The sequence below is a fragment of the Emydura macquarii genome, unplaced genomic scaffold (genome assembly GCF_026122565.2).
Source record: "Emydura macquarii macquarii isolate MOO-44397 ecotype Brisbane River unplaced genomic scaffold, CSIRO-AGI_Emac_v2 contig_3477, whole genome shotgun sequence".
In the NCBI taxonomy this organism is placed as follows: Eukaryota; Metazoa; Chordata; order Testudines; family Chelidae; genus Emydura; species Emydura macquarii.
In genome coordinates, this window is record NW_027133614.1 from 621,709 (window position 1) to 636,762 (window position 15,054).

At 51.1% G+C, this 15,054-nt stretch overlaps 1 protein-coding gene across 2 annotated transcripts in view; it reads left to right on the top strand.

The window, feature by feature from the left end:
• The window catches only part of QSOX1 (quiescin sulfhydryl oxidase 1), a 44,910-nt gene that overhangs the window by 13,453 nt on the left and 16,403 nt on the right, over positions 1-15,054 (top strand). For both annotated transcript variants that reach the window (XM_067535074.1, XM_067535073.1), the window contains exons 2-3: positions 7,516-7,616; positions 14,649-14,697. In XM_067535074.1, the coding sequence (XP_067391175.1) occupies positions 7,560-7,616; positions 14,649-14,697 (106 nt within the window). In that variant the 5' untranslated portion in view covers positions 7,516-7,559. The remainder of the gene's footprint in view (positions 1-7,515; positions 7,617-14,648; positions 14,698-15,054) is intronic.

A 15,054-nucleotide genomic window follows, 5' to 3' on the forward strand; every position in this document is an offset into this window, starting at 1 on the left:
GGGAGGGAATTGGAGGTTTTTTCCTCACTGGCGTGAGTGTTTGAAGATCGCAGCTGGAGTCTTTGTAGATCAAAGGCTGAGTCTGTGCCCTGTAGCATGGGCTGGGAGATCTCCTGTCACTGGGTGGCTCCGTCAGAGACTAGTTGCTTTTGCCAATTGGTCCATCCCCTGATGTTTGAGGCGGGCACCTCAGTGAGACAGCATGTGTGTTTAGTACTTTTCATGCATCCCAGGGTGTGTTTAAGATGTTGCTAATTGATTGCCTAATTAGAGGTGCCTGTGAATCCCTCAACCAGCCACTGAAGTGCAGCCACCCTTCAGGTGGAATATGGCAGCTGTTCAGAAATCCACAGTGGCACTAAATGGCAGTCGTGGAAAGGAAGTGAAGACTATAGTGTCCATTTGGAATGTGCAGAGAGATTTGTAGGTATTCTGGCCAAATTCCAATTTAGGAAACACCCCTATTTTCCCCCAAAGTGCCATGAGCTCACACAACTGGTTTTGTGTCTCATCTGAGAGGCAATAACATTGTGTGCCCTAACAGTATGCTGGGGCATCCTTGGCTCAGTACTGACTCAGAAGGAAGCATGCCAGTGCTTTAGCCATCCACATCACTCCCTACAGCACATTCGTTTCCTTAGAGGTCTCCAATCAAAGTAGCTTCCTGGTGTGGCCGTACTTTTCATGAGGTAGGAGGAGGATTTACCATCACTGAATCTTTGCAACTGCTGTGGGATAAAGTATATTTATCCCCATTGCACAGATCAAGGAACTGAGGCAGAGTGGCTAAGGGTCTTGCTCAATGTTACCCAATGAATCAGGGGCAGAGCTGTGATTAGAACTCCCATACTCATGCACTAAACCATGCAGCCTTGGTGATGCCATTACCACCTGAGGTTTGCGTAACTGTAGATGACAGAGCATTGGTTCATGCTCACAGATGTTATTCCCTGATTATAGACGGTTGGTGGGACAGCACTGATGTGACTATGTGACTTAGTGGGAGGCAAGGAGGGAAATTAGCACTTCCTTTATGCATCATCCTGAAGGGTCTGGGGAGAGCTTGCCATAATGACTCCCTCTGTGCTTTCTCCCATCTGGGGATCTCGAAGTGCTTCATAAACAGAGATTTAGCTTCCTGACCATCCTGTAAATAATGAGGGAACCATTATTCCTGGCTTGCACAAGGGAGAACCTGTCAGAGGCTACGTGACACTCAGGGTCACCCAGCAAGTCACTGGCATAACTAACTAGGGCCAGGCCTCCGATCCAGGGGTTCCATTCCTTTGCCTTAACCACGAGAACAGCAAGGTCCCCAGCAGCTAGAAGATGAGGGGCACACTGTGACTTACCGCTGTCCCCTCCAGACTCCTGCCAGTGAGAAAGCTAGGGTGGGCCATGCCGCAGAGCTTGCATGAGGCCTGGGGTTACATGGAGCAGGGTGTCCTGTGCTATGGGCCAGCCGGTGGTGTGACACTGTAAGCCATCTGTGTGTCTCCGGTGACATTGCTGCATGGATTGAGCTTCCAGCATCTGGTGCTTGTCAGAGCATTATCCAGGGACCTTTTGCTGTAATTGCCTGCACCTTCTGTACCCGCCTAGCATTCTGTAGTGTACTCCAGGTAAGACTCCTGCACAGTGATGTGCACAGGGCTGGGGACTAACAGACATGGGGATGGAGGAGGCAGGTCATGAACCTCATGCATACAACACCTGTGTGTGCATGGACCCTGCTATCTGTGAGCTGGGAGGGGGCAGCAGGGTCTCATGGACCAGTCTGCACCTGCTGGTCCAATGCCTGGAGCTGAGAGGCGGAAGCTGCTGACTGCAGTTCTCTGGGGCAAGTTCACAGCCCTTCAACCTCTCTGGAGGAGCTCGTTTCGTGATGATGGCAGTCGACTGGGACTGGCATCCTGTGGGCAGCGGGGAAGGGAACCATGTGCTAATGTCCTGTGTTATGCAGGAGGTCAGACTAGATGATCACAGTGGTCCCTCCCAGCTTCAGAATCGATTAATCCATAGGTGCTGTAGGCACTTGGCCTCCTGTTTGCCTGGAAATCTATATTTGGCCCTGTGCCAGCAGGGTGTGCGTGCTCTCAGACATGCTGTGTACAGATGGTAGATAGGTACAGAGCTCTCTTTCTGCTGATGTCATTGGCATGGTTGCCTCCCCTCTGAGGTGCCTATGTGTGCTGGGAGAACCCAGCTCAAGCAACTGGAGGAAGTAGACACACCCACACGCCCAGGGCTGAATAGGTACCATTCCCTGTTAGTGAAACATTCGATGCTTGTTTGCATTGACACAATCTAAGCAGGGAGGTTCTGACCCATTGCAGCCCATTGCTACAACAGCCAGGGCTGGATTTGCTTGTTGTTGCAATTTTTCCTTCTCCTTCTCAATTCTGGCAGAAGAGGCTGTGTTTAAAATCAGGACACTGGAGAATTTTGTCTCCACACACTGATGGCTGCGGTGGAAGCCCATAAATCAAAGTTGGAAAAGCTCCATGAATCTAATTGGACGAATGCTGATCTTTTAAAGTGAAACCTCCTGGAGCGGGGAACAGCCTGGCCTGCCAAATGCAGCTTAGGTTCTCGTCTGAAAACGTGATGGGGAGTTTGTTCAAAGAGACCTTGCCTGGGTGAGAGGGGAAGATAGTTTCTCCTTTGTGCTTTCTCCATCCCTTTCTCAGCAAACCAGTGGAATTCAGATACTCACCTTTCTTCCCTGCACTGAGGAATCCCTGAGCTCAAATCTTGCTTAGGGGGAAACTTTCAAAAGGCAGAGAGGGTGCTTGCATCCCATTTGTGCCTTGGAAAGTGTCCCTTAAGTCACAAGTGGGGAAGAGGTTTGCTTCCTTGGAATCCCCACATCACAAAGCCACTGCAGCAGGTTATGACTGGCAGCCTTTCCTTAGGAGAAATAGGAACGTAGGAGTTGCCAGACCAGTGGCCCATTTAGCCCAGTACCCTGTCCCTGACAGTGGCCAGTATCACTGCTTCAAAGGGGCAGTAATCTCCCTAATGCTCACTGTGGAATGTCCTGCCCATAGGGGAACTTAATTTCTAGCTTCCACCAGGCCATGTCTGACTTACACCCTCAGGCATGAGTATTTAGAGCCCTTACGATTTTCCCTGTCTAATGTTCAGTCATATAAGTATCCTGTCTTTTCTAAATCCTGCTAACTCTTCGTCTCAGTGAGATTTTGTGGCAGTGAGATCACAGGTTAACTGTGTTTTTAAAATGATTTCCTCTGATCGGTTTTAATTTTGCCCCCTTTCAATTTTACTGATTGTCCCCATGATATTGGGTTAGATGAGCAGGCCCCTTGATTTATCTTCTCTGTCAGTTATTCGTCTACCACACCATCCTTATGTATCCTCCTCACAGCCCTGAGGATCCCTGCTCATGTGGAGGCCTTTCCATGCCTCTTTCCCTAAGCCCTGGTCAGAACATAACAGCCCTGACAAATCTGCATCCCAGCAGGGGAATAGGAGAAAGTGCTGCTGGTCGAGATTGAGGTGCATTGGCAAAGCTGAGGTGAGAGCTCGGCCTTGGGATAACAGGAACAGCAGGGGTGTTGCAGGTCAGAGTTGAGCAGAGACATCAGAGAGCTTAGGAATGAAATAGCAGGAGGGTGGTGCAGGGCATGGCTCTGGTCTACGTGAGCCTGGCTCTCGCTAGCACTGCTTTTACTGTCCTTTCTCCACCCAAAAGGTGTGTTAAACCACCTGCCGCCTTATGGCGAGCTGTGCCTTTTATGCACGCTGGCAGGAGAGCATGAAATCGGCTTGGAATGAAAGCCTTGTGCTTTCCATTGGATCATCCAAAGGGCAGTGCCCCGTGAGAGAGAGGCAAACATCCCTCCTGCCAAGTTCAGTCTGATTGTGAGGCCAGCTTCCACTGCCGGTGTTTGCCCCAGGAAGGCTTATAGGGAGCCCTGACACAGTCCTGGTATAATAGCTGTAGCATGGCCTGAGCTGGCATGTTGCAGAGGAGCTGAATAAGGGCAGATTGTGGGGACAGGAGGGAAGTTCTCAGTGGCTGGGACCTATTCAGTGCTGTCTGAAAGGGATTTTGCATCTTGGAGATTCTTCAGAGAAAGGTTAGAATAAAGGATGTGAACATTCCCAGCATCATGGCCCTGCCTGGGAGTGCATCTAAAGGGCAACTTCCCAAACACTGGCTCTGGTTCACCTGGCATGAGCCTTGACATCTGCCCCACTCCTTCAAGTGCAGGTAGCAGGATCATTCCTCTGGTTCCAGAGTTCTGATCGTTGACTTTTATGCCTGTTGTATTCATGCCAAGCTTCGGATTATCCCTTTGGGCTCCAGGCTTAGGTGGTGACTTTGTTTATCAAGTGTCATCATCATCAATACTTTGCACTTACGTCACACCTTTCATTCGCACCTTCAAGTGTCATCATCATCATCAATACTTTGCACCTTTCATCGCACCTTCACAGCAGTAGGCGTTCTCCCCACTTGGCAAACAGGAAATGAATGGCTCAGCATACTAAATCAGTGGCAGAGATTCAGAGGCAGGTATGTCATGGGGGTGATAAGAGCCATATCAGTTCCCTCCAGAGTCCCAGTCTGTTGCTGTTACTGCGGGACCTTCTGTACCCAATTACCCTGAGGCAGCCGGCTCTGAGTGTGAACGGGGCCTTTCTGCAGCCAGCATTGTGTGACTGAATGCTACTCTTCAGACCAGAATGGAGCGTGGACCTTCAGAGCCATGAAACCAAGGATTTGAGGCTCTGTTTTTCGCTGACACTCTGCAAAAGGCTGCTAGACTTTCCTTTCTCCTGTGACAAAGTGGCCTGCCAGGTATGGAGCTGTTCTAGCCATGCAGCAGGGAACCAATTCTGATCCCTGTCAGGTAGCGTGTCAAGCTGGTGTGCTGGTCTCTGTTTGCAGGGAACGTGCCCCTTTTGGAGCGGAGCGTTGCTGTATGTACTCCAATGGCCAGCAGGGGTTGCTCATACAATAAAAGCACAGAACTGCCTCTCAGATTTAGAGTTGCAAGTGGCGCTTGTGTCATGATTTGAGGGCTGGAGTACGTTAGGGGGCTGGTATTTCCCTTGAACTCCATCCCCCCAGAGTGCTGCTGCACAACGGTCTCTTGTGGGGCTGGCACTACTGGCAGTTTAATCTCCAAAAGTAAAAGTACGGTGTGACCTGTACTGATGGCTGCTGGCTGGTTGTGGTCACCTGTCCTGCTGGCCAGTATCATCTCTGCCCCTGCCAGAGTTCCTGCATATCCACCACACTGCTTATGTAGCCACCTGGTTGCAATGAGCAAAAGAACAGCTGATGATTTCGCTGGATTCCATCCCTGCTCTGGCCACCAACCCCAGACTCTTGGCTTCCATTCCCACCCTTCTGATTACATTCCATGGATGAACCCCAGAGCAAACGAAGGAAATCACTGCATCGGCTGGGGAACAGGCGCACTTCCCTCCGAGGCTGGGCTCTCCTGTTGAGACCCGTTTGGAAGGTGCCTGTAGGGTCTGGCTGCCGCTCAGCCCAGAAAAGCTGTGTCATGAGTTTTCAGGGGGATGGATTTTTCTAGCCAAACATCATCTTATCGTGAATCCCCCAGGGTCTCTGGAGGCGAATGCAGGGTCTATTTTCCTCGGCGAGATGCTCTATTGAAACAAATGTGCAGGGGCTGCTTGCTATGATGTCAGGAGGAGCCAGTGGCATGGATGGAATAGCCGTGTGCTCGCTGGCTGTGTGGGAGGGACCCTGCAGCTGACCTGTCTGAGCGAGGACAGCCTGGCTGGGCTTCGGGGACCAGTATGCCTGTGCCCACGTGTGAGGATGGGGAGAGAGTGTTCTGGGCTCACAACTGCTGCCAGAGTGGTCTCTGAGCCAAAGTGTTTATGGACGAGGGATTAAGAGTTCTGCATTGGATCTCTGCCCCTAGCATTAGGCTGGAGCTGCTCTCTTTCACCTTCTTCCTCCGGTTTCCACCCCGCTCCAGAGTGTCGGCTTAGCCTGCCATGCAAGACGCCGGGAGGACGTTCTCCTTGTCATGCCTGGCATTTGGGAGGCGAGGTCCCTGGGACAAAAGGGCCTTGTTCTCTCTCCCTGGCACTTTGCCCACAGATGAGATTTGTGAGTTTGCTGCACTGATCCCTGGCTGCAGAGACAGGAATCCCACAGTAAAGTCGGTCTAGGGGGCTTCTCTTTGGGGGGAGGGGAAGCTGTGAGCTCTGTTGCTTTGTGTATTGAGGCTGTGGTCTCTGCCCTCCCCCAGGGACTGCAGCCCAGAGGGCAGATGCTGGGATGAGGTGTCAATTTTGTGCAGGGGAGGGGTGTGGAGCGCAGCACGACTTGCTCAGATCTCAGTCCCCAAATGCTCACACGTGCAGTGTGGTATTATCCATCTCTTTGCAGTGCTAGCCCTGATGCCCTCAAACTGGCTGCCAAGCCAAGCGGGCCTGGGACAGGGCCGTCCTTGGGCATAAGCCCTCCAAGGAAAAGGCCAAGTGCCGCAGGAAGTGCTGATGATGATTCGTAAGGTAGCGCTCTTCCTAGGTCAGCGTCCCAACGCAGCCTCAGCATGGTGCTTGGGTCGGTCACTGTGCTCCTAGAAGGGCAGTGGGGTCGTAGAGATGGAAAGCCAAGTTCCTGCCCCCTACTCCCTTTCCCCACATGAGCACTTTTTGAAAGAAAAGGGGGTTCGAGCCCCAGTCTCCTGACCACATTCCAGCTCTGAGCATTACGTTCAGTCAGTCCTAATATACCCCCCATATCATCTACTGGTGAAGAGGCCTGCACATTTGGGGTGCTGTATAAGTATAGTGGTTTGGCTTGTGCAAAACCATGCTGCTTTGCTTCCTAAGCTGTTATGGAGTGCTTACTTTGCCATGCCGTACCCCAGAGGTAGCTGCATTTCATTGGTTGCTAAAAGGACTTCTGTGCATGAATGTCAAAAGTGCTTTGGGATGTGCAGGCCTCTAGCAATAGAGGAGGAGGATAGAATTCAGCTTCTGGCCATGGAACTGGGGGATCCCAGCACCAACATTTTGTTGTTTGCGAAAAGCAAATGTTGGGGGATTACCCATAATTCATTTTTCCCAGTGGAAAGAGGAAGATTTTGCTCACCAGAAGTAGATGGGGGTAACACTGGAAGTCTCTACAGGACTCAGCAGTGTCTGAAAGTGCCCATTTCTGGGATACGAGTAGGAACGGCTCTGTTACACTTATGTGCCGCTAGCTGTGATGTAATTGCAGTAGGGATCTGTAGGTAGTGTATAACAGAGGCTCCCTCCGATTTAGCCCTCATCCAGCATTTTCTAGTGGCTCCTGCCAAAGGACTGGGTCAGGAGTGGCTGGGGGTCTCCCTGTGAGCAGTGAAGCTGGAAAAGACTGCCACTGCAATTCTCCCTACGGGGCCTGGAGCAAGAGAGAGAGCTGCTCCTGTTCCAAACACGGAGTAGCATGGCCTGGAGGGGGGATTCAGATCTGCTAACCTTGTCTGTCTGTCTCTTCTTCCTTTCTTTCAGAATGGAGCCCTGCGGTGACCCTTGGCACTCTCGACTGTGCCGAGATGGCCAACCAGAAAGCATGCAGGACGTTTGGGATAACTGGGTTCCCGACGTTGAAGGTAAAGTTAGCCCGGGGTGGGGAGGGGTGGCAGGAAAGCCGAGCTGGTCCGGCTTCTGCCTGTGGGGGTGTGCACACAGCATTCTGGAGTGAGCTTCCCAGCCTGGTTGACAGACTCAGGTTAGTGGGGCTGCATAGACAGCACTTTGAAACTGCGGTTCGGGCTCCGAAGCCTGGGGAGGGCCCAGGCTTGGATGCTCACTCCAAAATGCTGTGTGGACATGCTCTATGATGTTCCTTGGGGCTGGTAGCCCAGGAGACTCCTGATCGGTTCTCCCATAGTCCTGGTCTCCATCCTGTGTTTTGGGTTTGTTTGGAAAGCATCTGAACAGCAGCATTGGCCAAAAGCCACCTGAAACCACCCCCGTCCTGTTTATCTCCATGGCAGACAGTGTTTAGTTAGGATACCGGGTGTTGCTCAGCACTGGTGGGGGAGAAGAGCCCTTTGTGTGTGAAATATCTCTGTCCCTTTCTGAGGGTGGCAGCAGCATTACCAAGGAAACCTGATTGGGTTGTTTCTAGGAATCTGTAACCTTTTGAACTTGCAGACAGCCAGCTGTTGTCACAAATGTGCAATTCGCTGTCCCTGAGGAGGGAGTGAGCCTTGAACTGAACACAGAACTCTGGACCCAGTTCCTGTATGAGATTGGTTCTGTGCCTTCTTGAGCACTGGGTGTGCAAGAGTCATTCTTGTTGCTTCCCCTGACCTGTTTCTTTTAACTGTTTCCTCTCGTGGGCCGTTCAGACAAATGATGATCTTGCATTTATCTATACAGCACCCCAAATACTCCTGTGCATCACATAGGAATCACTTCACCCACCACTGAAATGTAGCCAGCTCTGGAGTGAAATACAGCAGCTGTTCAACAGTGCACGGCAGCCCTTCTCAGCTGTCTAGGACAAGTGGTGAAGAATACCATAATCTAAGTGTGATTGCCATGGGATCTGGCTAGGCAGAATATAGTGAGGCCCAGAGAAATTTGGCCAGGGATGCTGGAGCTAACACCTCAACTCTCATAAAAAGTACCCTGGGGGCAGCCACAAGTAACTGTGCCTTCACTTTTATGTCTATTCCCTAGGCCAGAAGAGTGCTGCAAAATTTAATTCCCATCTGTAAAGTGCTTTGAGAGCTTCCCATGTCGGGAGGCTCTGTTATTATTGGCAGTCGAATTGTGATTCCACTTCTTGGTCCTGTGCCCAGCAGAAATTGTGTAAATATATAAAATTTAAATATTTCCTTATGCAAACAAAAGCCCAGTCATAAGCAATAACGCCAAAGCCTCTGAGATGCCTTGTTAACAGGCAGTGAATTCCCATAACTTGGAAATGCCTTGAAGTTCAGATGCAGGGCTTAATTATTTATTATTATTAATTATTTATGTAGTGCCACAGACTGTGCACAGGGCAGGAGAATGGCACCAGAGTGGTAAAAGGTACCCTCCATTTTTCTTTCTTGCACTGCTATTTGGGAATTCCAAAGAGATCTCTGATCAAAGTAAGGGAGAGTAAAGCCAGAGTCTGATAGACTCCATCAGAAAGCCCCCCTCATCCTCCCTTCAAGTTCCCAGCATGCCTCTTGTCCTAGCTGTATTCATTTCCCAAGGAAAGGAGACTCTAAGTGCCTGAAGCCATTCCAGCTTGGAGGACAGCGTGGTGCCTTTGATGTGGCAGACCCAGTGCTGTTCCTAGGAAGGTCTTTAAAGAAACGGTACAGTGAGTCCTTCTCAGTAAAAAATCTCTGTGTTTCCAATGGCCCTTTGGATTATTTGAAGCCGAAAGAATTCTGTGACCTTTTTTGCTGTTTTCTTTCTGCACTAGCTGGTGAGCTTGCCAACACCAGGCTTTTTGGCTGAGCTGTAACTTGACTTAATTGATTGGATTGTGTTAGTTAACTGGCAAATTCCAGGGTAAACATTCTCTAATGTTGGTTCCTGATCTTATCTCCTGAAACAAACACTTTGTGAATGGCTGTCCTAGAATTTGCACTCATGTTGGTTAACTTGAGATAAGGGGCAGTCAGCTAGCTGTAGTTACAGCTGGACCAAAATCGCTGGCTGTGTCTTCCCTGGCCAAAAAGGTGGGTGGGATTTTTGACAGTGAGAGAATTAAGGTATAATAGTTGTCCTGCTATACAACTCTGGTAGTTTATAACATGATGTACCTGGATGAGATCAGCACTAAACCCTCCACTTGTGATTGACTTCATGACACATCGCGGTACTATTTCCACTAGGATTTTTGCTTGTCACGGATCCACCAGTCTGGTGCTCTTGAACAGCTCGGGAACAGTCCCTGGGAGGACCCCACCCCTTCAGTGTGTCAGGTGCCCTTAGGGTCACACACTCTAATAAACCACTTGGCTTCCTTGCCTCCTGGGAACCAACCTCAGAGCCTTCAGCATCCCTTCAGCAAGTCTACCTGAGTTGGACACCTCAGAAAGAGACATGTGCGCCCCAAGGGAGCGGTGCACCCTCACCTTCCTTAAACTGGAATGACTCTCAGCCAGTGCTGTGAAGGCTGAAGGGTTTATTAGATGTCTGGAACACAGCGTAGAAAATACTTAGTTAACACACAGGACAGAAAATTACAGCATGGTCCATCTGGGTCAGTCCCAGAGCCTTCTGACCCCTCTTTATTCCCTGTCTCCTCCTTCTAGCAGCCCACATTTAACCCCACGGGGCCCCTCCTCAGTCCTTTGTTCTTGTTCCCAGCAAACATTGTCACTTGGCCTTCCTCCTTAGCCCTTTGTTCTACAGCTGGTCACACCCCGCTGTCTTCCTAAGGACGGTGGGCCATCCATGGTCATTAGTTGTTAGGTCCCAAATGTCCAGACAGTTGGAGTGGCTAGTGTTTTCTCTCCATGGGCATGGGGCCCCAGGCAACTAGCTGTCAGTCACACCCAGATCTCTGAGTCTCTGCAAAGAGTAAACAACCTTTTTCCACCACGTAGTTAATCGTGCACCACTTAGGGAAAACTGAGGCACACTCACTATTCATGCAAAATACTATGAAAAAATCCCGCTCTGTCACAATGCTCGTTCAGTTAGCCTGCTGTAAAAAACCTGCCTTTTTGGCAGTGAAGCCAGCCTGTGTTTTTGTCTACATGGAGAAGATGAGTGGTATATTCAAACGTGTTTTTAAACACTGCTCAGCACCTAGTGTAGACATAGACAGTTATGTTTAAGAAAGTTAGCTGGTTGGGCTAACCCTAGGGCTTTATAAACTATAATGTGAACATTAACATGATCAGCTTGGCCCTACACCAGGTGCTGAGTGGCGTTTAGAAATGTGTTAGCTAACATGTTTTAAAATTTGGCTCGTTTCCCCAGTGCAGATAAGCCCTGTGGTGAAACTAGACTCATGCACTAGCATAGGGGCATTGAAGCAGTCAGGTTCCATGTGCTGCTACTTATCCTTGCCCCTATATAAATACACATTCCCGGCTGTACAAAATTTGGCCACATCAGTGCCGGCGCTAGCAGTTCCCACCATTCCCCAGCCATGTGGTGAGCTGTGTTTCAGTGCAAGGCCTACAACAGGTCAAGTCCCTTTGGTTTTATTTTCATTCTCTCTGGGGTGGGGCGTGTTGTAAACGGAAGAGTCGCAAGCAGTGTCTCAGGCCTCATAATTATGGGCACTAACCCTGGCCGCTTGCAAATGGCATCTCGCACACCTGGGCAGACCAGCTCTGCCCCCACCTGCCCAAGCTTTGACCAGGGGAGCCCTGTGGCTGGACTGGGGGCCAAGAAGTGGGTGATTGTAAAAATCCACCCGAAGTTCCATTCTGTGGCTGGCTGGAAAAAGAAACTTTGCCAGACTCTTGGGGAAATTAGAGTCCTGGGCTTAGCCTAGAAGAGCTGCAGCCCCAGGGGGAATGAATAGGTATGGATTGGGGTACTCCCTGATCTGGCGGATGCTGGCATCCCCACAATCTACTGGACACTTTCGGTGGCCACTAATGGGGGAGAACTGATTGCTGGAGCAATGACCCTGCTTCAGACAGCACAGGAATGGGCCTGATTGGCTAAACTCCTACCGCGGCCCAGAATACAGCGCTCGAGCTTGTCTTTAACAAGGTTCACAAAGACCAGAGGGAACCTGCTGATGTGGCAGTGCCACAAGGTTGCTGGCTGGTGTGGGTTGTTTTCTCCCTTTTCCCCCATCCCCCCAACCTGAGCACCTTCTGCAAACAGCTTTCACTCCCAGCCCAGCCCATTCCGCAAACATTCGCCTGTGTAATGAGATTTCACTGATCCAGCCACCCCATCTGCATGGAGGGAGGAGGGAGAGCGCACAGCTGGCAACAAACGCACCAGAGGGTGTGTGAGGGTTGGCTGCAGATGCTGTGGGGCTGGCTGTATCCAGAGCTCCGGCTACGCGGAGCAGGCCACTCTCTGCTGGTGAGCCTTTAGGGGGACCAGCAAAGAGGGAGGATGAATGATCTCCAGGGCTAGGAGGTCCCTGCAACTGTCTTAGGTTGGCTGCGTACCTGGGCCCTTGCCAAAAGAGAGTGTGGGCGTTCACCCGCCCCACAACCCCCGTGTGCTAATATCCTGCCTGCCTTGCCGGCCCTTCACTTTAACCAGCGGCCTGCCTCTGTGCACGGGGGACAGTTCTCCTGGGGCGTTACTGCATCAGATAAGAAGCCTTAGTGGGACCCCCTCTTCTTCATGCAGAGCTAGCACGGGAGGGGAGAGAAATCCTCCCTCTGCCAGCACGGCCCTCCTCTGGACTGGAGGGTATCTTTGCTTTCTTGGCCAGCCTGCTGCTGCATCTTTTTCCCCGAATGAGGCTTCATCAGCCCGCAGTTCCCGGAGCTGACAGACAGCTGGCCGGCATCTGACTCTTCCAACAGCCCAGGACCCTCTAGGTTCTGTGGGCTGCAGCCCTTCCTCCACTGAGCCTGGCAATTCTCCTCCTGACTGAACACAGGAATTGGGCTGGGCCATCACTGCAGGGCCTTGGCAGGAAGGCTGGCTGGCTGGTGGGCTCTGCTGCTCTTGCTCCCCAGCTCTGTAACTGAAATGGGAGCATCAGCAGCTCCCTAGGCCGTCTTACGGTTGACTGCTGCATCCCGGGCTCTGGTGCTGGTGCACAGCAACATGGCCACGTATTGAACCCTCACAGAGCTTCCTGGAAAAGGCGGGAGCCCTAGGCCGTGGTGGGGCATCTTCCTCTATGGAAGGGTTCCCCCCACTGCCTCCCATCTGGTGCATAGACACTCGCACCCTGCTCTCCCTGCAATAAGTGATTTTGATCCACCACCCCTGCCCAGGGTGCACACGAGGCCCTAGGGGAGGTAGATCTGAGCTGCAATGCTGGCAGTGTGCTGGGGACACTCAATTCTGCCCCTTTCACTCATCAGATCCAGAGTCTGTCATTTCTGCTTCCCCACTGCCTAGTTGAGACGGACCCTGACAAGGGCTAGTTGGCAGAAGGTCAGTCTCAAGAAGCTGGTAGCCTGGGAAAGAATCCAGACGGGGCAACTGCTCCATTGATAGAGGTAGTCTGCCTGCATGCCTTTACTCTCCAGTTCATCATGGTTGAAGAGTCCCGTTAGATCCTTGTTCCTGCTTTCCAAGCAGCAGTGGCAGCTGAGATTTTCATTTCCTTCTTCGGTGGTATCACAGCGAGCCAGGCTCTTGTCCTCTCCAGACAGGATTGCTGCAGCATTCACTGCGTGACTTCACTGAGCCCAGAGGGCAGCATCCCACTTCCAGAGCAGGACTGGCCTTTGGGAGATGTCACAACCAGGCTCCAAACATGGCATGGGCCTCCAAGCCACCTGGGTACCAATCACGGGGTTAGGGTTGGTCTATAACCAGGGCCCTAGGTATCCTGCAGCCAGGATGACTTAGATTCTGCAGCACAACCTCTGCATTTCGCAACGCCCCCAGCACAACCGGCTGGAAATTCTGTCTCCGCTTCAGAGGAATTCAAAAAGGTGGACTTTCCCTGAATGAAATGTGAAAATGAATTATGTGCTTTGGCACAGAAGAACCCTGCCCGCTCTTGACCTTGGTATTAAATGTCATTCGTTTGACATGATTTTAACCTTCACTGTGCAGCAGAATTGGCCGAGCAGGGCAAGCTTGAAGCTTTGGCAGATGGAAAGGGGAGATCGAGAACAGTTTTGCACCCGTGCCCACCCCTGCAGTCCAGCACCACTGACAGACTTGTTGACAGTCCCCAGATAGGAATTCTGAGGGTTGGTGGTGGGAAGGTTGCAAGGGGTGTATGCCTGGCTGGTTGTGGGGGAAGAGACTTTGACCCTTGCATGCCCACTCCTCCTCCCCGCCTCTTGCTAAGTCTGACACAGCCAGCATGGGGTTTGCCCTTCAGGGCTGGGTGCAAGATCTGTTTGCTAACTCAGGCTTTTTCCAGGAAAAAAAGGTCGGCTGCTGAGCAGATTTGTGTCTGAGGAGTTTCAGTGGGTTTGTATTGAGTCACTTTATTTATTGTTCTTTGTGCCTGTTTTAATGATTGTTCTGCAGGTGCCCAGGGCCTGCAGAGGAGGCATTTTATAAACTGTCAAGCCCTAGTAGATTGAGCATTGGACTGGGAGCCAGAAGGCCTGGGTTCTATTCCTGATTCTGCCACTGGCCCGTGCTTCAGTTTCCCCATCTTTTAAATGGGGATGATGATATTGACCTCCTTTGTAAAAAGCTTTGAGATCTGCTGATGGAAAAAGCTATGAAAGAGCTAGGGGGTATTATTAGGTATAGCTGAACTCACTTTGGAAAATAGCAAACTTCACCTTCTCTATAGCATTCTTCATCCCTACTTCTCCAAGCGCTTTACATCATCATACAGCTGTGGAAGCTGAGGCCGAGAAAGGCAGTGCTTGGCCAGAGATGATCCAGCAAGTTGGTGGTAGAGCTGGGCCTAGAACACAGATCTCCCGATAGTCTGGTGCTTTAACCACTGGTCCATGCTGCCCCACCGGTGCGCTGTGGGGCTCAGTGAATGTTTGAATGCTCTTCCGAACTGCCAATGAACTCCCTTCTTTTTTCTTTTTTTTTTTTTTCTTCAGTTTTTCAAGGCCTTCTCCAAGAGCCCTGCTGATGGGGTGAAGATCTTCCGTGAGTTTCCCAAACCTAATTGCTCTTTAACCCTTGTCAGACTCTGCTGTTGTAATTCTCCCTGCCGTGGCTGTTTCCTTTCAGGTTGCAGCCCCCATCCCTGCTGCATTCTAGAACTAGGGGATGGGCAGCCAGGGGGGCTTGGTGGGGGGGCAGTGACTCATTGCCTCATGAGAGGGAATCTCCTGGCTGGGAATAAATGAATAAGGCCAGCTCAAGCTTTGCAAAAGAGATGTGCCTCTGCCATGAGCTGCTGACCTGCTGAATTGGAGTGGCAACAGGGTGGGTGGGGATATGTTGTGCAGCCTGGCCCACTACTCTCAGTGGCCATGTGAAGCTGCTGTGGCTGTAGGGATC